The 27,718-nt window shown below is 48.1% G+C and overlaps 1 protein-coding gene across 3 annotated transcripts; it reads left to right on the top strand.

Annotated features, from left to right (window-relative positions):
- The first annotated feature begins 571 nt into the window (after window positions 1–571).
- Window positions 572–27,383, top strand: ELMOD3 (ELMO domain containing 3). 3 transcript variants are annotated; one of them, XM_032880668.1, is made up of 13 exons: window positions 572–730; window positions 2,352–2,477; window positions 2,613–2,637; window positions 6,273–6,350; window positions 6,814–6,883; window positions 11,416–11,484; window positions 12,467–12,558; window positions 14,236–14,359; window positions 14,612–14,734; window positions 18,434–18,564; window positions 25,477–25,553; window positions 25,801–25,928; window positions 26,431–27,383. In XM_032880668.1, the coding sequence occupies exons 1-13, from the start codon at window positions 663–665 to the stop codon at window positions 26,631–26,633; spliced, it is 1,314 nt and encodes a 437-aa protein (XP_032736559.1). In that variant the 5' UTR covers window positions 572–662; the 3' UTR covers window positions 26,634–27,383. The 3 variants fall into 3 exon arrangements, with proteins under 3 accessions (XP_032736559.1, XP_032736558.1, XP_032736560.1); XM_032880667.1 differs by having other exon boundaries at window positions 572–739; XM_032880669.1 differs by having other exon boundaries at window positions 574–730; window positions 2,352–2,637.
- Window positions 27,384–27,718: the final 335 nt, after the last annotated feature.

Here is a 27,718-nt window from a genome sequence, read left to right as displayed (position 1 = left end):
GGGGGAGTGAGGGGCCGGGGAGCCGCCCAGATACAAGCCTGATGAAAGAATCAGAGAAGGACTGTCAGACCTATTGGGCATTTGTATTTGAAGTTATAGATCCAGTGTCGCGATCTCTGTTCAGAGAGTTGTAGCTCCAACAAGAAGTTACCTCTTAATGTAGCTCCTTGCCTAAAGTGGGTGTACCATACTTAGTTTGGAAAGGACCTGGGGCGCCTGGGCGGCTCAGTCGTTAAGCGTCTGCCTTCAGCTCAGGTCATGATCCCAGGGTTCTGGGGTGGAACCCCACATCAGGCTCCCTGCCCTGCGGGAAGCCTGCTTCTCCTTCTCCCACTCCCCCTGCTTGTGTTCCCTCTCTTGCTGTGTCTCCCTCTGTCAAATAAATAAATAAAATCTTAAAAAAAAAAAAAAAGAAAAAAAGAAAAGGACCCATACTTATGGAAGACCATTTCTTTGGGCCCAGCTATAAAGAATTTGCCTACTGTTGGTGGGAGTGACTTCATAACTTCCATTACTGGCTTATTTGATGGAGTTTTGGAGTTTTGCCCTTTTCTTCTCTGGTACAGATAGTAACTGTCCCTGTTGAAGTCCTCAGAGCTCCAGCCGGAACTGAGGCACTAGCAGGTGTGTACAGCTGCTCATGCTTCTGTGCTGCCTGATTCATGTCATACGCAGAAACAAGAGGCTTCCTGAAATCACTAGTACCATCCCTGCCTGTCACCTTCCCAAGGTTGGCTGTGTGAGTGTTTTGTGATATGGTGTCATGGAGGTTAAGGAGGAGGGAAAGGAAAGGGATGAGGGAAGGGAAAGATGCTGAGGGCCCAGAGGACACAGTGAGAGAGAGCTAGTTCCTCAGGTACCATGACCAGGGAGCACTGTCCTTCCCACTAAATTACAGTGACCCAAATGTCCAGCCCAATAGCCAGGAAGTATTCCCATTCTGGGTGCTAGGAATCAGTGCATTCTAGCGCCTGACAGATTCCAGTTTGTTACTGGCAGCCAATTCTTAGGGAATCCAGGTCATGTTCCCAAGGTCAGGAGCTGACCTCAAAAAGAGGCCACCCTCCTTCCTAAGTTCTCCAAGTCTGAAATGTGATCGTCAGTTCTTTATGGGCTATCTGCTGACTTATGATCCAGATTGTTGTTGTAACAGGCATCCAGGTTGTACAATTCCTGCATGATAAATTACGGGCCTGCCTAGCCCTCTTCCCAAGATGAGCTTGTGGGATGACTGTCTTAGAGTTGGCCAAACTGGCTAAACGACTGCAACATGGGCGATACTGGTGTTCACCGAGGAAGGCTAGACAATGTGTTGCATTTTGATTTTCTGTCACCATAGGTATCAGGCCTAGTATTCCAAGCTCCCAGACCCAACCTGTGTCTGAGACCTAAGCAAAGCCTGAGCACTTCAGCTAAGACCACTTACAGGATGCCACGCATTAGCTTCATCCCTTTGATAAGCTGTTCCCAGATCCCAATGACTTCATTGTCAGAACCAGACCTCACCACTTAACAGTGGTGCTGCTGCCTTCTGGACACTGAGAATCCAGCCCTCAAACTCTATAGCATCCCCTTCTTTCCATCCAGTGGCATGGAAAGTAAGAGGCATTTTTTTTAAAGATTCTATTTATTTATGCAACACACAGAGAGAGTGTGCACAAGCAGGGGGAGAGACAGGCAGAGAGAAGCAGGCTTCCTGCTGAGCAGGGACTCTGATGCAGGGTTTGATCCCAGGACCCTGGGATCATGACCTCAGCCAAAAGCAGATGCTTAGCTGACTGAGCCACCCACGCATCCCAAGAGTTAGGCATTTGACTAAAGCAGCTAATTTATTCAGAAAAAATCCACAGCTGCTTAAAGATTTTTATTTAAGATTCATTTATTTGTTTTGACAGAGCATGTGAGCAGGGGGAGGGGCAGAGGAAGGGAGAGCAGCAGACTCCCCACTAAACACAGAGCCCTACTCTACTGGGGACATGATCTCACGAACCCGAGATCATGACCTGAGCCGAAATCAAGAGTGGTATGCTCAACCTCCTGGGCTACCAGCTGCTCCTGCTTGAAGATTTTTAAAGTCAGGTTTTCAGGGCGCCTGGGCGGTGCAGTGGGTTAAAGCCTCTACCTTCGGGTCCGGTTGTGATCCCAGGGTCCTGGGATCGAGCCCCACAGCGGGTTCTCTGCTCAGCAGGGAGCCTGCTTCCTCCTCTCTCTCTCTGCCTGCCTCTCTGCCTGCTTGTGATCTCTGTCTGTCAAATAAATAAAATCTTAAAAAAAAAAAGTCAGGTTTTCTTAACAGTGGCTTAACTGAATGATGAAACTAGTTTTATTTTGTAATTTTTTTTTTTCTTCAGAGCTGAGACTTCAGAGACTCCAGAGACTTCTTTCAGTACTCACAGAAACCTCTTAGCCTTGGTGATGGCACATGGGGACTGTTTACTTGCTCTTAGTCTGAATGATTGCCAAGAAGGAAGGCAAAGGTAGAGCGGTCGGATCTCTGGCTCCCCCCATACTTCTAATCTCAGACCTTATTAAACTCCTTTTTGAGCCAAGGACAAAGCTCACTTGAACAAATGACTTTGAGTCATGAATGAAAACTCTTGCTCTTTCCACAGTGAGAAAGAATTAAGAGATGGACAGGTAAGCAAGCACTTCTATTTGAGAAAAAAGGTGTTCGTTTGGGATATATTGTTATTAGTAATAACACCCGATATATCAAGAGAATGTAGAACTTTAGAAATGCTTTGGGGAAACCCTCATTATAATGCTCTTTGTTCTTTTAAGAAGAGCTTCTGTTCATTCACCCCTGAGTCAATTGCCTTTGCTAGTAGCGTCTTTTCTTTTCTTTTTAAAAGAGCTTATTTATTTATTTGTGAGAGAGAAAGAGCGTGTGTGCACAGGAGCAGGGAGGGGCAGATGGAGAGGGAGAAGCAGACTCGCCATTGAGCAGGGATCCTGACCCGGGGCTTGATCCCAGGACCATGAAATCATGACCCCAGCCAGAGGCAGCTGCTTAACAGATTGAGCCACACAGGCTCACCCCCACCCACCCTTATTTTTTAAAATTTATTTTTTAAAGTTTTTTAATTTTATTTTTATTTTCAAGTTTATTCATTTAAGTAATCTCTACACCCAGTGTGGGGCTCAAACTCACAACCCCGAGATCAAGAGTCATATGCTTTCTTTGCTTGTAGCTTATTTTCTAAGTAGGTCATGGCATTTTGTTTCAGATTTGTTTGGGTGAGATGAGAATGTCAACAGGGAATCCCCCCAAGCTATTTGTAATTTATCAATTTGGACTGTTTACCTTATTGACCCTTGTCAAACACATGCTTTGGCTTGATTATCCTCGGACTCTGAGTCCCGTGTGATATGTCTTTGTGCGAGCCTGGCAGCTAACCCTCCCTTCCTTACCTTTCTCCCTATCTGGTCCAGAAGTGGTCTTAATGGAGCTTGTGGGACAAAGCCTTTCCTTTGGGAGTCTAGGGAGGTTTTCTTCCCTGTACTAAAGTGAACTGTTCTCCCAGAGAGAAGTCTTTGGCCACTGGAGGGGACTGAATTGGAGATGGAAAGGAAGGATGGAATGAACCCTGAGCACACGGGCCTCTGCAAGGAGTTGTTCAGGATAGTGAATCATCAGAATTTTTGAGAACACATTTGTGCCCAGTAATGTGCTAATGGGTGTCAGAAATAGAAAAAAGAAGTGTAAAAGAACGTTCTTTCACTCAAAGCCACAGGGCCTGATTTAAAGATAGGCTGTGTTGGAGGAAGTGAGAACTCTAGGGCTGTTTGGATTGACTGTGCAGTTTTAGCACACTCACAAAAAAGAAGTGGAGTCACTGGACTTATTATGTACAGATTCCGGAAATGTGGCAGGGGTGAGTGCGTGGAGGGGGCAGTGAGCCAAGGTAGGGACAGTCCTCAGTCCCAGATCATGAGCAAGAAGATAGGGAGTAGGAGAGCAAGCACCCCTATTACTTACAGGGGGAAGGTCACTGGCTTTTCTCAGGCTCAACGCTAAGTGGTTATTTTAAAAAGTGCCCGAGGAAAAGCAAGGCGGGAACTCATAGCAGGAATCCTAAACTCGAGCGCTTATCTAAATGTCTGGGTTCTGGCTGTGAGCAGGGTTGTCATACTCCAAACAGGTAGGAAGCAAATCTGAATAGCCGTTGTCTTGTCACTTAGGCCTGTTGCAGAGGAACGTGTGCTCCCTGGAGAAGGGGAGAGACCCTTGTAGCCCCAGGGTCGGGGGCAGGGGAGGCAGGCCACCTTGAGGAGGTAGAACTGATCTTGAAGGGACAGGAGGACACAGAAAAGGTGGCAGTAGGGGTATCTTCTGGAGGAAAACCACATGACCCAAGGGATGGAGGTGAGAGGAGCTGCAGCAAGTGTGTTCACTGGACTGAAGTGGGAAATACTCGTGAGGAGGCATCAGGAGGCCAGCGACAGAGGAGTCTGCTCAGCTGTTCTGTGTTCGGGCATCCATTCGTGTGTCCCGGTCACAAAGAAATCACAGCTCTGTTTAAGGAGTAGTAGTTGGCAAAAATGTGTAAGAGGGATTAGAGTAACAGGGGCCTTGGGATTCTGGGGCCTTGACATAGCACTGATTTTTTTTTTTGTTATTTTCTTTTCATTTTTTTCCTTTTATTTTTTAAGATTTATTTATTTATTTGTCAGAAAGAGAGAGAAAGTGAGAGCACAAGCAGTGGGAGCAGCAGAGGGAGAAGCATGCTCCCCGCTGAGCCGGGAACTCGCTGGAGGACACTGTACCAGGACCCTGGAATCATGAACTGAGCCGAAGGCAGATGCTTAACCCACTGAGTCACCCAGGCGCCCCTCCTCTTATTTATTCTAGAGAAAATAATACATTCACAATGTTCAGAATCCAAAAAGTAGGGAGCATATACTGTAGTGAGAAACTGCTTTCTCCTCTTGTCCCCCAGCTACCCAGTTTTCTTCTGTAGGCAAAATCACGCTTCCTTGGGTTTAAGTCTGGAAATAGTCTTGGCAGAGACAAGCAAATAGAGTTTTGTGTTTCCTAAAAATATAAATGGTGACACAGTGTATATACTCTGCCCTTTGCTTGTTCCACTTAATGTGGATTCTTCCATGTCGTCCATAAAACACTTTCTTATTCTTCTTTACGGCTAGATTGGAGCTCATTGAGTTGATAGGCTTTCATTTGTGGAATTAGTCCATTAATGGGCATTTGGGTTTTCCTAGCTTTTTGCTATGACAAACAGTGCTACCACAAATGACGCTGTAAGCATGTCCTTTTGCACACAGACGAGTATATCTGTTGGATAAATTCCTAGAATGCAGTTATGGGCCCAAAATGGACAAAACATGTACGATTTGTCAAGTATTGTTAAGCTGTGGAGGTGGGAACAATTTACACTTCGGTGTGTTAAAACACTTGGCTTTCTAGCCAACACAGTGTGTTTTCACACTTTTTGAAATTTGCTCATGTGGTAAGTGACAAATATTATCTCAGACCAGTTTTATATGACATGTCTCTTACTATGAGTAAGGGCGTAAGGTTGAGCATTTTGTGTTTGTTTCAGAGCAGTGCGAGTTTCCTCTTCTGTAAACTCCATATCCATGCCCATTTTTCTACTGGGTTGGGTTTCTTTTCCTAACTGATTTATAGGATTTTATTCAACATATTGGGAAAATTCGTTCTGTATTTGATAATCTGAGTTGCAGAAGTTGGTCAAGTGGTTTTGTTTTGTTTGTTTTTTTGAAGTTGGCCAAGTGGTTTTTTTTTTTTTAAAGATTTTATTTATTTATTTGACAGAGAGAGATCACAAGTAGGCAGAGAGGCAGGCAGAGAGAGAGGGGGAAGCAGGCTCCCCACTGAGCAGAGAGCCCGATGCCAGGCTTGATCCCAGGACCCTGAGATCATGACCCGAACCGAAGGCAGAGGCTTTAACCCACTGAGCCACCCAGGCACCCTGGTCAGGTGGTTTTTTAAAGCTCTACTGGGCAAAGGTTTAGCTGAACAAAAAGGCCAAAAGTAAGGAAACTGCTTCACTAAACTCAGGATCCTGAGACCTTTCACAGAGCCAAGAAATCTGCTATAACATTAAGCCTTTTGTAGTTTTTCTTAAGACGAGGTTATGCAGAAGTTTTCCCTTCCAGGATTCCTTACAGTTGAGTTCTCAGGAGTTGATCTGTCTTTGTGTGGGTGGTATTGGGAAAAGGTGTGACATTTAAGCTGTCAGCTTCAGAGGACTGATACGTTCCCAAGAAGCTGACCCTTCTTTGTCTTACAGGTTGAAAGTGTGTGTGCTGCGTATCCTTCACCATATGACAAGGACACCGGTGTTCTTCGGGCTCTCAGAGGAATTCCTGTATGTGTCACCCACACCCCAGGACTTCCCGCCCATACCAGCTTTTTTTGCATGCTGCTCTGTGGGGCCAGATACCAGGGACTCAGGACAGCAGAGACCCCAATCACACTTGGGGGTGGAGTTGTGGGCCACAAACATGCAAAACAACCTCTAGCTAGTAAGATAATTGCTCCAGGGAAGCAGAATGTAAAGTGCAGTGGGAATACCAAAAGCACCTCACAGTCTCAATTGAGTTGTGTGAATTTTTGTTTATTCTTTAAGGAGAGCATATGCTTGTCTCCAGGTCACGCAACTTGTACATCAGAGTTGGAGTTTTCCATGTGTCTTTCTTTAAGATTGGCTTTAATCAAGCCATCCTTCTGACCTCTAGTTCCAAGGACATTCTGTACCGTGGGTTGGGTACGTTTGTGTGCGTGGGAGGATACAGACTCACTCTCACACCGAAGGTCATCTGCCTCTGCAGATCTCAGAGTTGAAGAACCATGGCATCCTCCGGGCCCTGACAGCAGAAGCCAACGGATGGCAGCCAGGTGGTAAGGTCCCCTTCAGGGCCCTTGGAGCCTGGGTGGGGCCCAAGTCAGAGCTCCCCATGGTCTGCTTTTCATCATTGGAATTTCTCTCACTACATGTCCTATAGAATTTGACAAATTTATCATTCTTCAAGGAAAATTAGAATCAACACTGGATTAGAAGTCAAAAGATTCGAGTCCTGATTTAGCGCTGCAAGCAGCTTATTATGTGCCTTGGACAAATCAGATGTCTGCCGTGAAGACATCAGTGCCTTCTCTGTCCCCAGAGAGATATTGTAACAATGAAATGAGAGTGTATGTGAAGAGGCTTTGAAAAAGTATCCTATTTTATCTACTTTACATGATTCTTTCATATACTCTATTTAAAGTTCATTTCACTTGCTGATTTATGACACAGAAAGGTCCACTCACTAAGTGAGAAATAACCAGTTCTGGGGTCCCACATCTCTGGTTTAAGTCCTGCCTCTCTCACCCACCAACTATAGGACCCTGAGCAAGTTTCTTAACCTTCTAACCTTTACTGCACTTAGTTCATCTATAAAACAAATTGGTCAGAACCTGAGTGATGGGAATTGCATAAGGATTACATGAGCTAAGGTGAAGTACGTAGTGCACAGACTATTAATCTGTAGTGATACCCGTGCTATGTATTATTATCTTGAAGTTCTATAAACTGAAAATGTAATCTCTATGAATATGGGTTTGTAGAAAAGTTATCTGGAGATCTATGAAGTTTCTTCTTAAATCTTTTTTTAAATTAATTAATTTATTTATTTGACAGAAAGAGACACAGCGAGAGAGGGAACACAAGCAGGGGGAGTGGGAGGGGGAGAAGCAGGCTTCCCGCCTAGCAGAGAGCCCGATGTGGGGCCCGATCTCAGGATTCTGGGATCATGACCTGAGCCGAAGATAGACACTTAATATCTGAGCCACCCAGGTGCCCCATATGAAGTTTCTTCTAATAAAATTTTATTTTTGCTGTGTAGTGACAAACCTAACATTTATTAGAGATTTTGCCTTAAATGCCAAAATATTTTATATTTCAGTACAAGTAGCATTTGTGTATCAGGTATTTTTTAAAGATTTTTTACTTATTTGAGAGAGAGAGAGCGTGTGCACGAGCAAGCATGGTGAATGGGCACGGGGAGGAGAGTCTCTAGTAGACTCTAAGATAAGCACTTACTGAGCCCATGCAGAACTTGGTCTCACAACCCTGAGAGCACGACCTGAGCTGAAGTCAGACTCGAGGCTCCCCTGTCCCACATATTTTTAGTTGTATTAAACAGCAGTCTTCGAGGCACCTGGGTGGCTCAGTCGTTAAGCATCTGCCTTCGGCTTGGGTCATGATCCTAGAGTCCTGGGATCAGACCCCCTTGTTGGACTCCCTGCTCAGAGGGGAGCCTGCTTTTCCCTCTCTCCCTCCACCACTCCCCCTGCTTGTGTTTTCTCACTGTCAAATGGATAAATAAAATCTTAAAAAAAAAAAAAAATGCAGTTTTCTTCCAGATTGCTCTCAGCTCATTTAAATTGATAGGCTTATGAGGCACCTGGCTGGCTTAATTGGTGGAGCATACAACTCTTGATCTTAGGTTGGGAGTTCGAGCACCATGTTGGAGATTACTTCAAAAAAATAAATCTTTAAAATGGTCACCTGGGTGGCTTGGTCAGTTAATCACCTGCCTTTGGCTCAGGTCAGGATCTCAGGGTCCTGGGATCGAGCCCTGTGCCAGGTTCCTGGCTCAACGGGGAGTCTGCTTCTCTCTCTGCATCTCTCCCCACCACCACTTGAGGTCTCCCCCCCCCTCAAATAAGTAAATAAAATCTTTAAAAATTAAAAAAAGATGGGGCTCCTGGGTGGCACAGTAGGTTGAGCGTTGGACTCTTGGTTTCCAGTCAGGTTGTGATCTCAGGGTCATGAGATCTGGCCCACGTTGGGCTCTGTGCTCTGTACAGAGGTCTGCTTAAGACTGTCTTTCCCTCTCCCCCCAAAATAAATAAATGTTTAAAAATAAAATAAATAGGTAGGTAGGTAGGTAGGTAGATAGATGGAGAGGCTTGCTAACTCAGGATACTGTTTCCTGTATGGATAAGTAGAAGAGAGCCCAAATCAAGAAGGCAGTTGAAAAAGGAAGAAAAGTAGAGAACTGTGCTGATGTCAGCTGCATTCGCTATCCTGAAGATTCATGTTTTGCCTCCATTTTTTTCTGTTGGGGGAAATTAGTATTTATGTTAGGATCATCTTCAGATGAAGAAGAGTCTCCCTGGTTCCAAGAGGGAAGGGAAGAGATGCTCTTGCTATGCCTTGGACATTTGTCTCCAGTTTTTAGACACTAGATTGCAACTCCTTGTTGAGACCTTGCACTTTCTGTCAACTAACCCACAGTTACAGCAGATTCCCCGGTGCTGGTGAGGTTTCTGCTCTGAGCTCACAGCCTTCTGCCAAGTTGTTTGTAGGTGAAAGGTTGAAGGGCATCTGGCTGGCTCAGTCAGTTAAGTGGCCAGCTCTTGATTTTGGCCTAGGTCATGATCTCAGGGTCATGAGATGGAGCCCCTCTTCGGGCTTTGCACTCAGTGGGGCGTCTGCTTGAAATTCCTCTCTCTCCCCCTCTGCTTCTCCCCCTGCTCGGGCTGTCATTCTTTCTCTCTAATAAACAAGTAAATCTTTAATAAATAAAAGAGGGGCACTTGAGTGGCTCATTTGGTTAGACATCTGACTTCAGCTCAGGTCATAATCTCAGGGTCCTGGGATCAAGTCCTGCAAGGGACTCTGCTCAGCAGGAAGCCTGCTTCTCTCTCTCTCTCTCTCTCTCTCTCCCCCTCTCCCTCTGCCCCTCCCCCCACTCATGCTCTCTCTCTCTCAAATAAATAAAATCTTAAAAAAAAAAAATTTGACCAAGTTGCTTGAAACGAAGATGTGCAGGGTGAAGAGTCTATGAAGCCAGGCGCCAGCGAGGGTGAGGGGTGATGCAGCCCTTGTCAGCACCCTCACCAGCAGTCCCTGCTGCTGCCCCTCTTTTTTTTTTTGTTTTTGTTTTTGTTTTTGTTTTTTGTTCAGCTGCTTTCTCCCTCCTTTTCATCATCCAGGGTCCAGTATGCTGGAAGGAAATTTTATTTTCTTCATATAGTTTGTATTCTGATGAAGTTACCTACCTTGGAAGCCCCGAGGCTCAGGGTCTCGGTCCACCCCAGGTTGGGGCTTGCATGACTGAATTCAGAAGTCCAGACCCATGTCACCCACTGCCACTAGCCCCTGCGCTGCTGGACCTGAATCCAGGCTGGTGTCAGTGACACGAGCTAACACGTCCTGAGTACTGACCTTTGCGTCGTATACCCGCTCCCCCACCCCTGGAAGCTGAAGAGTTGCACCATCCTCCAGCAGGTCCAGGAGTGATGGCCGGGGGTTAAGTACTTGTCCACAGAAGTGCAGCCGGGGAGCGCGGACAGGAAGTGCTTGCCAGCAGTCTGGCTCTGGAACTGCTCTCAGCAGCAGCCCTTTAGGGCTTCCCAGCAGCTTTCTCTGCCTCCATTTCTGTTAGTGTTTTGAGTTTCTGGGAGTATTTTATTTTATTTTCAAGTATACTTTGGAAACAGTTCCTTGCCCTGTGATATCCTCCTTCAAGACGGCATGGCCAAGAGGAGCTGCCCTCTCACTCTTACCATTGGGGCTGGTGGCTGAAGGGGTCACGATTTGGGGCCTTGGACTGAAGGGTTTCCGTTTTCTCCATGTTGTATTGACTTCCTGTCTAGCAAATGGGGAAAGCCACAACAGGACGCACGCCAGCAGTCTGGGTTAGAGTGACCGTTGCGTTTTGGAGAAAGGGCTATGCAGTGACTACAGAGAACCTGTTTTGCTGCTTTTTCTCTCCTGCTTTCCGCCCCATTCCCGGTGCTTTTATTCATTCAGCAGACATTTGTTGAACTCCTGTCCTGTGCAGGGCACTGCCCTGGGTTCTGGAAAATGCTGTCCTCGTGTAGCGCCCCGTGTGGTGGGAGAGACCGTCACCACACTGAGGAGCCTGGGTGTCAGAGGCTCGAAGAGGCTCACGGGCTCCCTCTGCAGACTTAATGGAGTCAGGCCAGGCAGCTGGCTGAGGGAGATGTCAGAGCTCACTGAGGGTTGAGGAGGAACAACAAACAGCACAGGGGTTGGGACCTGGGGTGCAGGTGCCTGGGGTGACTGCATGGGGAGAGCCTCTGAGCAAGGGCACTGAAGGTGGGAGGGGCTGAGGAAGTTGGGGAGTTCTGGATACTCTTAGCGCACAGCTGTGGGTAGAAGAAATATCCAAATGGTGGAAGTATTTAGATGCTGTGCTGAAGAGTTTGGGTTTTATCTAGAGAGTCATGATGGAGAACCCCTGGAGGTTTTCAAGCAGGGGGTTGACATCAGATCTGCCTTTTCAAACGCTCACTCTGGCCCCCGTGTGGAGAGGGTATCTGAGGGCACTGGGACCCAAGGTAGACGGACAAGGCTGAGGCTGCAGCAGCTATCCAGACTTCCCCAGGTCTCAAAGGGTCTCCTTTTCTCTTGACTGCAGTTGTGAATGCAGAGGTGCTCAGAGCCCAAGAAGAATGGGAAGCTGTGGACAACATCCAGACAGAGCCAGGTAACCGCAGGAATGGCGTTCCACTGCTAATGAAGGCCCCATCCACGTGTGGCTAGCGTTTCTGTGGCCCTGGGGTTAGGACACAGAATTCCTGAGAGTTCCCATTTTAGCTCCCTGACTCAGGATACAATACCTTTCTAATCCAAAGATCATGACATTCCACCTCTGGAGGAAATGGGGAGTGAATGCCACGGGAAAAGGGCTGCCATCTACTCAGACCTGAGAGAAGACTGAGAGTACCTTGGTCAGGGTCGCTTCTGCAGGGTGATGAGGTTGGACAGAAGGATGGAGGCAGGCAGCCAGGGTCCCGGCCCAAGGGTGAGCGGGTTGTTCACTATACAAGGAGGTCTCTGGAGATAGGGACTAAAGCCATCTGCTGGAAGGCTTTGAGGGCTGGGTAAAAATTGTTTCACTTCGTGTTCTGACAGGTTTGGATGGAGCTGCAGGAGGGTAGAGCTTGGACCCATATGTAGCTCGAGCTATACCTGGGCTCCTAGAAAATCGTTACAGTGGACTGTGTCAGTCATCCCCGACATTGCTAACAGATACATTCATTCCCTGTGGACTGTACCAGAGGCTGGAGAGGGGGTCATTCATATACAGGGTGTGAGAAAGGGCAAGGTGGAAGAGAGGAAAGTTCCCGAAACAGACCTTGGCATGCTCCTCTATGGGTACCTACTCCGAGCAGTGACTTGCCTCCTCACAGATGAGTGGACTGGGACCCCCAGCAGGGCAGATCTGTCCCTACTCACTGCAGAGGTCAGTCTAGCAAGCTCCCAAACAGCCTGGTCTAAGAAGGGACCTGGCCCAGCAGAGAATGCCAGCCCCTTAACAGAAGATCGGTTTTAGCTGTAGTTATCTGATGTCTGCCCCTGAAAGCCAGTGTTTGGCTTAGAGGTGATGATCAGAAGGCCCCCAGTGAACGTGCGCAGACATAATGACTACCATTATAAATCTGAGAGTGTCTTCCCTTTTGCCACAGGGAGCCAGGCCAGTGTAGACCAGCCTGGGCAGCTGATCTCCTTCAGTGAGGCTCTGCAGCATTTCCAGACTGTGGACCTCTCTTCCTTTAAGGTATGAAAGTAGGGAGTTTGGGGTCTCAGGCAAAGCATCTTCCCAGGAGCCAGGTTTCTATCCCACCAACCTAGGGCACTGGGCAAGCAAGATGGAAACTTCCAGCTGAGGACCCTACCTCACCTAAGAAATCTTGGAGCACAGAATCAGGGGTGGCCAAGGACCCAAGCTTCATGCAGGACCCCAGTGGCCTTTTTGGGACTGTGTGCCCAGAGCTCTTGTGGCCCTGCTGTACACAGGTCTATGTAGCTGCTCTGCTCTTCCCTCTTAGGGATGGGGAGGTCTAGAATCAAATGTTAGATAGTTCCTTAGGGAAGCAAGGCATGCCATCTAGAAAGCTGAGTAATTCATGACTATTGTAGGAAAATCTATCATTCCCTGAACGTATCAGGGAGCTAGAAGTTATTTGGGAATTTTAAAAATATGTGGGGTTGGAAAAAGAAACATTGAGGAAAATAAAAGCTAATGGGCTTTCTGGGACATCTTGAGTGACTAAGAGTAGTTTTAGAAGATTGTGATTTCAGGGGCACCTGAGTGGGCTCAGTGGGTTAAAGCCTCTGCCTTCCGCTCAGGTCATGATCCCGGGGTCCTGGGATCGAGCCCTGCGTCGGGCTCTCTGCAGGGAGCCTGCTTCCCTTCCTCTCTCTCTGCCTGCCTCTCTGTCTGATTGTGATCTCTGTCTGTCGGGTAAATAAAATCTTAAAAAAGAAAAAAAAAAAGATTGTGATTTCAGGGGCACCTGGATGGCTCAGTTGGTTAAGTGTCTGCCTTCAGCTCAGGTCGTGATTCCAGAGTCCTGGGATCAAGTCCTGCATGGGGCTCCTTGCTCAGAGGGGAGTCTGCCTCTCCCTCTCCTTCCCGCTCATGCTCTCTCTATCTCTGTTTCTCTCAAATAAATAAATAAATAAAATGTTTTAAAAAAGAAGAAGATTCTGGTTTCAGATCTTCAACCTAAAACCTCAGAGTTTCAAGAGAGGCTGAAAAGTCAAGAATCATTGGTTCATGGGTTGCAGAGGGTCAGAAGCTACCAAAATCAGAATATTCTAAGAATATTCTAAGGCCTACGGCAGTGGCCCTTGAGCAATAAGTCAGCATGACCTGATTTAGGAGATGCCCCTGTGGAATGGACAGAATGCTCCAGCAATCCCTTAGGTGTCCAGCTCCAAAAGTCCCCACTCAACTCCCCTCCTCACTGGCTCCCTCGTCCTGGAAGTTGAGAGGACTGCTAGGCTGTGTAATTTATGCCCTTTTCAGAAAGGGATGGACCTATAGAAGGTAAAGCAGCCCTGCTGGGAAGCCTGGCCTGGCTTGGTCAGACCAAAGCGGGGTCCCCATGCCAGCTATCTCTGGCCATCAATGGAATAGTAGCTCTAGACAAAACCAAAGGAACAAATGCAGACAATGGGCTAATAATGCCTATACTTGGGGACATTTTTTTTCTTTTACTTCTCTTTTCTTTAAAATTTTATTTATTTATTAGAGAGCAGGAGCAAGGTGAGGGACAAAGGAAGAGGGAGAAGCAGGCTCCCCGCTGAGTAGGGAGCCAGACACAGGGCTCCATCTCGGGATCCCAAGATCATGACCTGTTCTACAAGAACAGTCCCTGTACCGGTCCTGATGGTAAGTTAGAGCAGGTGAACCCAGCCCTTTGCTCATTGCCTGCAACTTCCTCCCCAGAAAAGAATCCAGCCAACTATTCGAAGGACGGGGCTCGCTGCCATCCGGCACTGCCTCTTTGGGCCTCCAAAACTCCACCAGGGCCTCCGAGAAGAAAGGGACTTAGTCCTGACCATTGCTCAGTGTGAGTGCACGGGTGCTGCCACGAGCGGGGGCTGCATATGTGGTCAAGCAGAGAGCACTGTTTGTACACCTGTTGCTGAGGTCTTGCATGCACGATGTTGGCGGGGAGAGCGGGAGCTGTGGGGTGAAAACGTGGGAGAACACAGTCTCTTGGTACAGTCCAGCTTGATCTTATCTGAACCATTCTCTGAGAAATAGTCCTCTCCTGAGGGGCGGGCAGTCCGACAAAGACTCAGGGTGTGTTTTCGGGCAGGTGGCCTGGATAGTCAGGACCCAATGCATGGCCGAGTCCTCCAAACCATCTACAAGAAGCTGACTGGCTCCAAGTTTGACTGCGCCCTCCACGGAGACCACTGGGAAGATCTGGGCTTTCAGGGTAAGAGACAGGAATGGTTCATCTTCTTTTCCTTGACCCCTGAATCCAGAACTAGAGTGAGAGCCCAGATAGTCCCCTTCCTGTCATGCCAGTGCCCTGAGGCAGGGTATCTGGGGGAAGAGGGTGCAGGAATGCAAAGGCCCGAGGTGAGTATGTTTACCACGCTTGAGAAATAGTAAGAAGTGTGGCTGAAGTGGAAAGGTTCCTTGTGGTCTAACAGGCCATTGTCAGACATTTACTCTAAGAGAGATGGAAAGCATCAAAGTGTTGGATTTGCAATCTGGTTTCTTCTTTTTCCTCTTTCCTTTTAACGCAGATGAAAATTTTGCTTTATACTATTTTATTTTTTGAGTGAAACAAATTGATTTCAGCTGTTTTTTGGATTATGCTACTCTTTTTTGAAAATCATATCAAGTTACATTTATATGGAATAGGAAAATGTCCTCATTTATTTTTTTTTAATAAGGCTCCAGCTTGCCTTTCTTTTCTTTTTTTTTTTTTTTTTTAAGATTTATTTATTTATTTGACAGAGATCACAAGTAGGCAGAAAGGCAGGCAGGGCTGGGGGGAAGCAGGCTCCCCGCTGAGCAGAGAGCACGATGCAGGGCTTGATCCCAGGACCCTGGGATCATGACCTGAGCCAAAAGCAGAGGCTTTAACCCACTGAGCCACCCAGGTGCCCCAGAAAATGTCCTCACTTAAAAAGGAAATTTTATGTACCCATAATTAATTGGTCTGTTGGTATTGACACGTTAAAATCCCTCTATCTTCCCTCATCTATAACACAATTATATTATTTCCCTCCATATGCAATGAGAATCATGTCAGTGTTACAGTTTTTATTTCAACCATCAAACAATTTAGAAAACTCAAGAGGAGGAGCTAAGTCTGCTGTATTTCCCCAGATGCTTACTCTTTCCACCGCTCTGTTTTTGTTTTTAGATATTCCAAGATTTCTTCTTTTATCATTTCCTTTCATTTTGAAGAACTTCCTTTAACCATTTTCTAAAGGAGGTCTGCTGGTGATAAATTCTCTTAGTTTCCCTTCCTCTGAGAATGTCTTGATTGCCCCTTCACTCCTCGAGGATCGTTTCTCTGGACAAAGAATTCCAGGCTGACAATTCTTTTCTTGTAGCACTTGTACACTGTGCTTCTTGCTTCTGGCCTCCATGAGAAAGCTACTGTCGTTTGAATTCTTTCTCCCTGCGAGGTAAGGAGTTGTTTCTCTCTGCTTTCAAGATCTTTTCGAGTTTGCAGGAGTTTATGTTGTGTCTTAGTGTGGATTTCTTTGGGCTTTTACCCTATTGGGTTTGCTCAGCTTCTTGAACCTATAGGTTTATGTCTTTTGCCAAATATGGTCCATTTTCAGCCATTATTACTTCAAGTACCTTTTTTCCTTAATTTCAGTGAAGCTCACATACAATGTTACATTAGTTCCAGGCGAATAATACAGTGATCCGACAATTCCGTGCAACACCTAGTACTCGTCAAGATAAGTGTACTGTCAGCCCTTCACCTACTCACCCATCCCTTACCCGCCTGCGCTCTGGTAACCATCTGTTCTCTACAGTTAAGAATCTGTTCTTCTGTTTGCCTCTTTCTTTTTTTTTTCCCTTTGTTCATTTGTTTTCTTTCTTAAATTCCACATGAATGAATACTTCCAAGTACTTTTCTCAGCCCCATACTTTCTCTTCTCTTGTGGGACCCTGATGACACAGGTGCTAGTTCTTCTGTGCTGTTCATTCCTTTGGATCTCTGTTCTGTAACTCACAGATCTCCAAGGCTCTGCTCATTTTGTTTTGTTTTGTTTTGCTTTGCTTTGTTTCTCTCTGATGTTCATCAGACTGGATAATTTCAATTGTTCCATCTTTAATTTCACCAATTCTTTCCTCTGTTCTCTCTATTCTGCTGTTGAGCCCATCAAGTGAGATTTTAATTTTAAAGATTTTTATTTATTTATTTATTTGACAGAGAGATCACAAGTAGGCAGAGAGGCAGGCAGAGAGAGAGAGGAAGGGAAGCAGGCTCCCTGCTGAGCAGAGAGCCCAATGTGGGGCTCGATTCCAGGACCTGAGATCATGACCTGAGCCAAAGGCAGAGACTCTAACCCACTGAGCCACCTAGGCGCCCCTGAGTTTTTAATTTTAGTTATATTTTTCAGTTGTAAGGTTTTTTTGTTTGGTTCTTCATACCTAATAATTCTTTACTGAGACTTTCTACTTTTTAAATTTTTTTCAAACTGTGTAATTATTTATTAAAGGCATTTTTGTGATAACTGCTATAGTAGTTTTCTATTGTTGCTGTAACAAATTACCACAAATTTAGTAGCTTGAAACTACATAAACTTATTAAAATTAATTAATTTATTTAAATACTCTCTACACCCAGCATGGGGCTCAAGCTCACAACTCCGAGATCACGAGTCCCACGCTCTTCCTGTGGAGCCAGCCAGCCCCTCACCACACAAACTTAATACCTTATAGCTCTGTAGCTCAGGAGTCTGAAACAGGTCTCACTGGGGTAAGACCGTTGTGGCTGCAAGGCTGCATTCCTTTCTGGAGACTCTAGGAAAGACTCCGTTTCCTGGCCTTTTCCACCTTCTTTTTTTTTTTTTTTTTTTTTTAAGATTTTATTTATTTATTTGACAGAGATCACAAGTAGACAGAGAGGCAGGCAGAAAGAGAGAGAGAGAGGGAAGCAGGCCCCCTGCTGAGCAGAGAGCCCGATGCGGGACTCGATCCCAGGACCCTGAGATCATGACCTGAGCCGAAGGCAGCGGCTTAACCCACTGAGCCACCCAGGCGCCCCCCTTTTCCACCTTCTATAGGCCACCTCTGTTCCTCCTTCTTCACAGCCAGGAACTTAGCATCTCCCTGAGCCTGGTTCTCTCCTCACATCTCTTTCCCTGATTCTGTGCTTCTGCCTCCTTCTCTCACTTTTAAGGACTTTTCTGATTACATTGGGACCACCCGGAGAATCCAGGATGATCTCCCTATCTGCTGATCTGCAACCTTAATTCTGCCTATGATCTTAGTTTCCCCTTGCCATGCAACAAAATATACTCCTGGGTTCTAGGCATTCAGGCAAGGATGTCTTTGGAGGGACCATTATTTTGCCTGTAACTGCTGCTTTAAAATCCTTGTCAGGTAATTCCAACAGCTATGTTATCTCAGTGTTGCTATCTATTAAGTATCTTTCTCATTCAAATTAAGATTTTCCTAGTTCTTAATGTAACAAGTGATTTTTTTTTTATTGTATCCTGGATATTTGGGGTATTATATAATGACACTCTGGATCTGCTGTAAATCTTTTATTTTAGCAGGCTTCTTCTGACACTGAGCCAGTGGGGGAAGGAGGATGGCACTCGTTACTGCGGGGCAGGGGTAGAAATTTAGGTACCCCATTTGGGCTCTGCTGGTTCCACTGGCTAAGACGGGCACAGGTGCTTCATTACATGACTCATTACAGGAGTCCTGTGTGGACTCCACTGATGACACAAAGGTATGGGGCTCAGTCTCAGCTCCCCAGTTTGCTGACACTACCCTAGTGAAGCTAAAGGGCACCTTGTTACAGTCAGGCAGGAGTGGGAGTCCAGGCTCCCCACTTGGCCTAACAAAGGTAGCCAAGCCCTTGAAGCTCAAGGGAGGAGGGACTTCATTTGGCATTGGGTCGCCCTTCAGTTCCTCCTCTCGGTTACAGGAGCGAATCCAGCCACAGACCTGAGAGGAGCAGGCTTCCTTGCCCTCCTACACCTGCTGTACCTGGTGATGGACTCCAACACCTTGCTGATGGCCCAGGAGATTTTCCGCCTATCTCGTCACCATATCCAGGTGGGGCTTTGCTGGGCAGCTAGAGAAGAGGGCTGTGGAGCCATTGTTGGTACAGAATGCTCTTGAACAACCAGGAGAACCTCACGGGGGTGGGGGGGGCTGTCTCTAGTTGCTCAGGGCTCTCAGGACAACTGACGCAGCCAGGACCAGGTTTCCCCCACTAGCCTGACCTGTGCTAGAATCTGAGCTCCACCACTCAGTGTGTGTCTCAGGCAAGTGCTTCCAACTCCTCAAAGCCTTGGTTTTTTTCATCTGTAGAATGGAAATCAGGGACACTTCAGCTGGACAATTAGAAAGATTAAATGAGATGTGTAGCAGAGCACTAGGCACAGCTGTGATGTTAATGTGTCAACTCACTGTCATCCCTAAGGACATCCCTTGAGCAGCAGTAGGTTCTCAACCCTGAAGAAGGAGAGTCAGCTTATTTGTGCCCCAGAGGAGGAGATCTACCTATGAGGGGCAAGGGACACATGGTCTTACTGACAGACCAGATGTGGCTTCTGTAGCCTTCGGTCTGTCCAAGCCTTCTCTAGGGTTGGGTTTAATGGTTTTCCCAGGTAGTAAAAGGTGATAGTCCCACCATTTTAGAAAACAAATCTGACCTGTTCCCTGCCATTCACCTATGCCACATTCATGGGACCTGGAATTCATCCAGTAAATAAACTTCTCTTCAGTCTTCCCTATGCTTGTTACTGTGCTTAGTGCTTGGGACACATCCGTGAACAAAGATCCTTCTAGCAGAGATGACAGGGCAGCGAGCCCAACACATAAATAAATAATAGACTATGTTCAAAGGTGGCAAGCACTAAGGAGAAAAAACAAGTAGGTTAGGAAAATATGGGGAGTACTTTTTTTAAAGATTTCATTTATTTATTTGAGAGAGAGCACAAGCAGGGGGAGCAGCAGACAGAGGGAGAGGGAGAGCAGGCTCCCTGCTGAACCGGGAGTGCCACACAGGACTGAATCCCAGGGTCCTGGGATCATGACCTGAGCCGAAGGCAGATGCTTAACTGACTAAGCCACCCAGGCACCTCTGTGGGGAGTATTTTATAGGGTGCTCAGGCTAACTCTCACTAGAGGGTGGGAATTAAACCAGACCTTGAAGGAGGTGAAGGTGTTGGCCCAGTTGGTGTTTGGGGGAGAACATTCCACGCAGAGGGAGCACTAGAGCAAAGCTCCTGAGGAAGGATCATGTCTGGCACGTGAAGGGGTAGCAAGCAACCAGCTGGAACAGAAGGAGCCCAGGAGAGCAGTTGGAAGGGAGGTCCTACGGCGAACAGATGGCAGAGGGCCTGGTAGGCTGTGGTAAGGACTTTCAATTTTACTCCGAATAAAGTGAGGGTTTTCGCAGCCTGGAATACGTGATCCAATCTAACTTTTTAAATATATCCTATCAGCTGCTAGGTTGAGAATAGTCTATAGTGAGGGCTTTTATAATCAAGTCCAAGATGATGGGTATTTTCAGAGGAGGTGGTGTGAAGTGGTCAGATTCTGGATGTATAATTTTTTTTTTAAGATTTTATTTATTTATTTGACAAGGAGAGATCACAAGTAGGCAGAAAGAGAGGGGAGGAAGCAGGCTCCCCGCTGAGCAGAGAGCCCGATGCGGGCTCAATCCCAGGACCCCAAGATCATGACCTGAGCCGAAGGCAGAGGCTTAACCCACTGAGCCACCCAGGCACCCCTGGATGTAGAATCTTGAGCTCACGGGCTTAAGAAAGTAGAGCCAAGGGGTGCCTGGGTGGCTCAGTGGGTTAAGCGTCTGCCTTCGGCTCAGGTCGTGATCTCAGGGTCCTGGGATCCAGCCCCGCATCGGGCTCTCTGCTCAGCGGGAAGCCTGCTTCTCCCTCTCTCTTTGCCTGCCTCTCTGCCTACTTGTGATCTCTCTCTCTCTGGCAAATAAATAAATAAAATTAAAAAAAAAAAAAGAGCCAAGTGGGATACCTGGCTGGCTCACTTGGAAGAACATGTGACTCTTGATCTTGGGGTCGTGAACTCAAACCCACCTTGGGGGTAGAGTTTACTTAAGAAAGAAAGAAAGAAGGAAGGAAAGCAAGCAAGCAAGCAAGCATAGCCAGCGTATTTTTCTTATGCAATGAGAATCATGTCAGTGTTACAATTTTTGTTTCAACCATCAAACAATTTAGAAAACTCAAGAGGAGGAGCTAAGTCTGCTGTATTTCCCCAGATGCTTACTCTTTCCACTGCTCTGTTTTTGTTTTTAGATATTCCAAGATTTCTTCTTTTATCATTTCCTTTCATTTTGAAAAACTTCCTTTAACCATTTTCTAAAGGAGGTCTGCTGGTGATAAATTCTCTTAGTTTCCCTTCCTCTGAGAATGTCTTGATTGCCCCTTCACTCCTCGAGGATCGCTTCTCTGGACAGAGAATTTATTTATTTATTTATTTGAGAGAGAGAGAGAGCATAAGCATGAATGGCGGGGAGGGACAGAGGAGGGAGAGAGCGAGAAGCAGACTCCCCACTGAGCACAAAGCCCTGTGTGGGGCTTGATCCCAGAACCCTGAGATCATGACCAGAGCTGAAGTCAGACACTTACCCAACTGAGCCACCCAGGCGCCCCCAGACCCTCATTTTAGATGGAGGCCCAGAGAAGGGAAATGACTTGCCAAAGGTCCCACAACTAATCAGTATTTCCTATAGGTCATCTCTGACCTCAGTGTCTCCCTTCTTATGACTCATGAAGGCTCTCTTGTAAGAGCTTCCTGCAGAAATGTGGAAATACGGAAGCCAGGATAGAGGGTTTTTGCCAACTCAGAATTCCTCAGTTGAATGAGGGGAGGGAGCAGGCCATTCAGATATCTGTGGGAGGAGCATCGCAGACAGAGGGAGCAACAGGATGAGAGGGGAAATGCTGGGAACTTGATCGGCAGGGATGGGCAGGGACCCAGACTGACCAGTTTGACCAGTGTGTTTCTCATCCCTTCACCTGCTGGCATCTGGGATTTACTGGGGATTTATGTTTACTCCTCCACAATATGCCTGTCGGACAGTAAGAAGGAATTGCAGCTTAACCTAATAAGACAAGAGGGCTGGTGCAGACTTCGGGAAGCTAGACGCTCATTCTATCTGTGGTATTATTATGGAGCTGATTTGAGACAAATCACTTCACCTCTCTGGGCCTTAGTCTGGCCTAAAAAATTCCAAGGTCCCTTCCAGATTTATTGTATAATTCCTTGAACTATAAGCAATTCCGAGGTTTTAAAGTAAAACTTGACCTCAAGCCCTTATGAATCTTGAAAACACCATTTTCCAGGAGGCACAGTGAGATCAGAGGAGCAGTTGGGGACACAGCCCTGCCCATAACCAGTCCTGTTCTCTCCTAAGGGAAGAACTCAAGTTCAAGGTACCTGCAGTTCATCCTGCTAGAAGGGAACTGACCAAAAATGCAAGTGCTGGGCAGGAGGGGGGCAGGCTTCCACGGAATCCCGGCAGGGTGGGTGTGCTTAGCCTACGCCGCGCTGAGAAGCAGAGCGGTTACAACACAGAGACACAGGGCACATCGGGCTGCTTGCTCAGGGCAGGCGAGGAAGCGGCTTATAATCACGCTTAGTCACACACACGCTCCCGTAGACTTCTGTGCAGTTTCCACCCATCGTTTCATTCCACCAACATGACTGGCCGATGAAGAGGTAGGGCAGCAGTGATCCTTGTAAACTGTTTTCCAGCAAAGGAATGTGAGGGTCAGAGAGGTAAAGCAGCAAAGGGTAAAGCTGGGCCTGGGACCTGCCTCCTGACAGCGGGCCTAGCAGCAGGCTCCTTAGGGCAGCTGTGGTCAGCCAGCAACCCACTTGAGAGTCCCAGGCCCCTCCCCAGAGCCACTGGCTTGAATCTCCGGGGCGGGGGGGCATGTCAGCAGCCCCCACAGAAGATGACCTGGTCTTCCTCGCTTCAGGATTCCAAGGTGGTTAAGCCCCAGTGTGAGGGATAAGGAGAAGTGAAATCTTAAATGGAAACTCAAAACGGTCCAGGTCTGGTGTCCCCTGCTGTCCCTCAGTCAGTTCCCTAAACTCAGCCTCCTGGTGGTATTTCAGCTGCAGGCAACACTTTCCAGGGCCAACGGAACTGCTGGAGAAAAGGAGACAGTTAGATCTGAATCCCAGTTTTTCTCTGCTTTTTAATAAGTGGGCTTGGTTAGAATGTTCCCAAGAGTGAGTGAACACGAGGTATAGATCCTCTGTTAATTATGTTGCTGCCATATTCTTGTTCCCTTATTAATTTCTAGACCGAGAAAAGGCAAAGGAGAGGGCAATCTTATACAAGGATGTGGTAGATAGGCGGTTTGTGAAGGTGTAAATGTGCAGCCGCTGACCTCAGCTGCTCACATTGAGGCAAGGATGACGATCATGAACCGTTGTTAGCACCTCCTCAGACCAGCCCCGTGCTTAGTGTTTTGCATATGTGATCTAGATTACTTCTGACAGTAACTCTGGGAGTAGCTCCTGGGATAGATGGTAGAAACTGAACTGTAGGTAATAAAACCTATCTCAGGGAGTGTGATGTTAGTGACTTGACTCCATCCAGCATGGCACGTGTGGCAGAGTCCCCGGGACCACCCTCAGGGTCGAGGATGTGCTGGGAGGACTCACGGAACTTGGTCTGAAGTTGTACACACAGCTCTCATCTAGTCCAGCAAAAGCAAAACCAGCAGAGGGAAGGAGTGCATGGGACAAAACTGTAGGAAGTCGGGTGGGCTTCCTTCCCAGAGTCCTCTCCTGGTGGAGTCACATGGGACACACTTAATTCCTCCAGCATTGAATTGTGTGGCATGGGAAATGTTGCCAGCCAGGGAGCTCACTATGGAGAGACTCAGTCCCCAAGGTTTTAAGGGGGGCACTCGTGCAGACACCATCTGTGTGGCACATACCCAAATGCCGGAATCACAGAGAAAAAGCAGATATTCATAAACCACATTGTTTGCACAAACAGCTTAGGCGCATGAGTCATCCTGAGGGAATGGTGGGACCCCTTCCCAAATCCAGGTTCCCAGGTGCCAGCCAGGGGCCACCCCTGCAAGCATGCCTTTCTAAGGATAGCGGTCTCAGGCCTGGTGCGTTAACTCTTCCTGCACGGCACTCAAAGGTACTTCCTTTTCAGTTTTAAGACATGGGAAATCTGTCTCACAGAGTTCAGGTGGCCTTTCTAAGGATGCAAAGCTAGTAGGTGGCCAGGCCAAGATCTGGAACCCAGATGTCACGGAAGACCCTGAGAAAATTCTTTGTGGAGCCAGAAGGCCCTCAACAGTTTAGTGCTGTCAGACAGAACTTTCTGCAATGAAGGGAATGTCGTATATCAGCGCTGTCTGAGACAGAAACTACTGAGCGCGCATGGCTATGGAACACTTGAAATAGGACTAATAGGACTGAAAACTTGAGTCTTTTTCAACTAAGGAGTTGAATGTTTAAGTTTGTTTAGCTTTTTTAAAGAGATTTTGTTTATTTATTTGAAAGAGAGAGCACAAGCAGGGTGGTGCGGGGAGGGGCAGAGGGAGAGGGAGAAGCAGACTCCCCACTAAACAAGGAGCTTGAGCCTGAGCCTGAGGCAAAGGCAGACACTTCACCGACTGAGCCACCCAGGTACCCCAATGTTAATTTTTTAATTAATTTTAAAAATTAAATTAATTAAATTTAATTTAATCAGGGCATGATCCCAGGGTCCTGGGATTGAGCACCTCATTGGACTCCCTGCTCAGCGGGAATCCTGCTTCTCTCTCTTCCACTCCCCTGCTTTTGTTCCCTCTCTCACTGTCTCTCTCTCTCTCTCTCTCTCTGTCAAATAAATAAAATCTTTGAAAAAGATAATAAACTTAAATAGTTCTGTGTTGCTACTTACTATCATAGTGGACAGCACAGTTTTGCATCATAATGTGATGGCTTTTTCTTCTGGGGAAGCAGATGGGATAGACTTTGGCTCTTGTTCTAAACTAATGAGTGCACTGTTCTGTGGGGCCCTCTCAGCGGGTGTCCTTGAGTATGTGCAACGGTGGAAACTAACATATAATATATGGAAATGTCCTGGGAAAAGCCCCTCTTCATTTTCTTAGTTTTTTGTTATGAAAGAATGGGAAGGATGGGGCACCTGAGTGGCTTGCTGGGTTTAGCATCTGACCCTTGGTCTAGCTCAGGTCTTGATCTCAGGGTCACAAGTTCAAGCCCTGCATTGGGCTCCACACAGGGTATGGAGCCTACTTTAAAAAAATTAAAAAGAAAGGAGCGTGCCCCTCCAAAAAATAAAGCATTAAAGTGGACCCCACAGGGAATTCTGAGGCCCCCCTGGGCAAGCAGCCCTGCTGAACCCCATGCTGCTCCCTCTCTGACCTGCACAGCTAGTTCTCAGGCCTCTGTTACTGACAAATGGGGTGTGACAGCAAGTCGGGCTGACTTTCTGCCTGTGCTGTCTACTTTTGAATGAAGTGCTTATGAGCAGTCAAATAAAAAGACACCTAGAAAAGGGGAGAAGAGATTGTAGGAACCCGTACGGTTAGCTAACCGAGCCCCACCCCTCCTGTGTTCACCCTGACCCCAGGGGGTGGTGCGGTGCTTGGGCAGCACCATGGTGGCTTTGGTGAATGAAGGTCAAGGAAAGCCCATGGGTCAGGATGGCGAAGAGGCTGGAGAGCTAGCATGGGGGTTATGCCTGCCGGGAGTGAATTATCCTCAGTTGGGATCCTGGTTGCAGCCCCTCAGGGAGATCACTTCAGGTCGCTGAGTCCCAACCTCCTCATCTGGGAAATGGGATGATTATTGTGAAAATCAAATGTGGCATCATCAATGTCAGCTGTCGCCTCTGGGCCGTGGCTGCCCCTGCTTACAGCGGGCCTTGCTGGGCTGTGGATGGTGGCTCCAGAAGGCAAGAGCCGGGGCTGCTGCTGACCCCTGCCCACTCCGTTCCAGCAATTCCCCTTCTGTCTGATGTCCGTGAACATCACCCGTATCACAATCCAGGCCTTAAGGGAGGACAGCCTCTCCAGGTGAGTCCCCGCTGCTCCGTCCTGGCTGCTGGCTGGCTGATGACAGTGACCCAGCAGAGCCTGCTTCCCTCCCATCCCCACGCCATTCTCCCTGCTCTCTGGGGAGCCCGTGCCTGTCTCCCAACCCTGCCCTGGGGTTGAAGGCTGTGTGGGGAATGGCTCGCTGGGGGGATGGGGCTGGCCGAGGCACCCAGCTGTCAGCCGTGGTCTGTCGGCTGCTGGGCACACCACCCCGCTTGTGCCGCAGGGAGTGTAACCGGCAGCAGAAGGTGGTCCCCGTGGTGAACAGCTTCTATGCCGCCACCTTCCTCCGCCTCGCACATGTCTGGAGGACGCAGCAGAAGACCATCGCTGACTCTGGCCTTGTCCTCAAAGGTGTGCTCTTTCTTCTTGGAGAGGCCTGAGCTCCCTAGCATCCCTCTCCCCAGATTCAGGGACCCCAGGGTGGTGGCTAGCCTGGTTTGGACTGTGCTTCCCTTCCCCCCAGCCCCCCCAACTCACATCCTCTCGAGCTCCAGCTTCTCAAAGTCTCCATCAGCCCACCCTCTGGAGCCTGCTCGCTCTCCTTTCCCTGCCACCTGTCCTCCCTTTCTGGCCTCAGACCTAGGGTGGTCATGGTTTCTAATCAAAAGCTGGGCCCAACAGTTGGACTAACCATTCCAAGTTGAGACTGTCCTGGTCAAGGTAGAAGGTGTGGTTGCTGTGGCTTTTTCTGGTCCGTCATCCTCCCTCTCTGGTGACCCTCCATCTTAGAACACTCCTTCACCCTTCTCCCCGCGGGGTCTGGGATGAGAGCGCTGCCTAGAGCTGCTGGGCCCGGACTAGTGTGCAGTCCAGAACCCCGTCAAGCCTTTTGTTCTCCAATCCTCTGTTCCAGACTTGGAGGTGTTGGCCAAGAAGAGCCCCAGGCGGCTGCTCAAGACCCTGGAAGTCTACCTGGCTGGAGTGTCAAAGGGACAGGCCTCGTTGTTGGGAGCACCGAAATGCTATGGGCCACAAGCCCCTCACTCCAAGGATCTCACCTTCACAGGCGTGTGTGACCTGCCACCACATTCATCCGAAGGCACGTGGCTGATCTGACCAGCCCAAGGCTGATAGAGACACTTAAAGGCTGGGCCAGAGGGGCTTGGGAGGGTGCGTGGTGCATTGTGCCAGGCGTACCCTGGCTGGGCCTGGTTGGGGAGCCCAAGGACCCTCACCCAGTGAGACTTTCAGGTTAGTTAGACCCATCCCACTCTCCACAGACCCGCCTCCAGAGCAAGAATTTGCCGTAATTGGAGCTGAGTTAGTTGAGAATTGGTTTCCAGGTGAACAAGTGGATGGATCATGAGGTGGGAAGGCCCTGCGTGGATGTTCCCCGTATCCCGCTGAGAGATATTCCCACACAGAGGGGCCAGAATTCTGAGTCGCTGGGCAGCAGGGCTCTCAGGCTGTGGGTGTCCACAGGACAGGGACCTGCAGCTAGAATTTGAAGGGAGAAGGTAGCCATCAGAGCAGCCAATGCGGCAGCATGAATCAGGGCAAGAGGCCTTCTCTCCATCCTCTCCCAAGCTGGTAGCCAGACCCCTGGGGGTTTCTGGTCTGGACTTATCCCACCCTCCCCTCTCCCTATCCCTTAGTTTATGTCACAGAACCAGCTTTCTGGTGGGTGTCTCCATTGCTGCCCACCCTGCCCATCCCAGCTGTCTGCCAGCTGGGCACCCCCCTGCTGCACGCCCCCTACCCTGTGGAGGTATGCACTTCCCATCAGGGGTGGTTTTCTGGCCTGGTTGAAGGAAGGAGGAGATTCACACACCAGCAGTTTTTGAATAAAAGAATTGTTCTAGGTCAGGGGCCCCAAGTGTTTTCCTCCAAGACAAGCCTCATACCTTGCTGTGGTCCTGTTCCAGGGCCTGGTGAGAGCCAGGGGCTCCAGGAGAGAAGGCTGCTCTGCCCTGGCCAGGCTCCCACTGAGGGCATGTGGTGTCCGTCCTGCACTTAGAGGCCCAGACTCCTTGCACACTCTAGCTAGGGGCAAGGGTGGCCCTGGCTCTGGTTATGATTGCTGTGAGGCCCCCACGTGTTTTTCCTACATTGGCTTCTGGGGAAGCTAGTAGCTCTGTTGCCCCATTGCTCCCGGTCAGGGTGTCCCGAGCTGGGGACACCCCACTACACTGCTCTGTCCT

The sequence above is a fragment of the Lontra canadensis genome, unplaced genomic scaffold, assembly GCF_010015895.1.
Source record: "Lontra canadensis isolate GAN:19392208 unplaced genomic scaffold, GSC_riverotter_1.0 scaffold71, whole genome shotgun sequence".
In the NCBI taxonomy this organism is placed as follows: domain Eukaryota; kingdom Metazoa; phylum Chordata; class Mammalia; order Carnivora; family Mustelidae; genus Lontra; species Lontra canadensis.
The sequence above is the reverse complement of the archived record's forward strand: the minus strand, read 5'-3'. Positions and strand labels throughout refer to the sequence as shown.

Excerpts from the sequence above, each read along its gene's own strand:
- ELMOD3 (XM_032880667.1), top strand. The coding sequence starts at position 663 with ATGTCATACGCAGAAACAAGAGGCTTCCTGAAATCACTAGTACCATCC. Across the intron at positions 6,351-6,813 it reads GGGCTCTCAGAGGAATTCCT|ATCTCAGAGTTGAAGAACCA; the intron begins GTATGTGTCACC and ends CTGCCTCTGCAG. Across the intron at positions 14,360-14,611 it reads AGTCCTGACCATTGCTCAGT|GTGGCCTGGATAGTCAGGAC; the intron begins GTGAGTGCACGG and ends GTTTTCGGGCAG.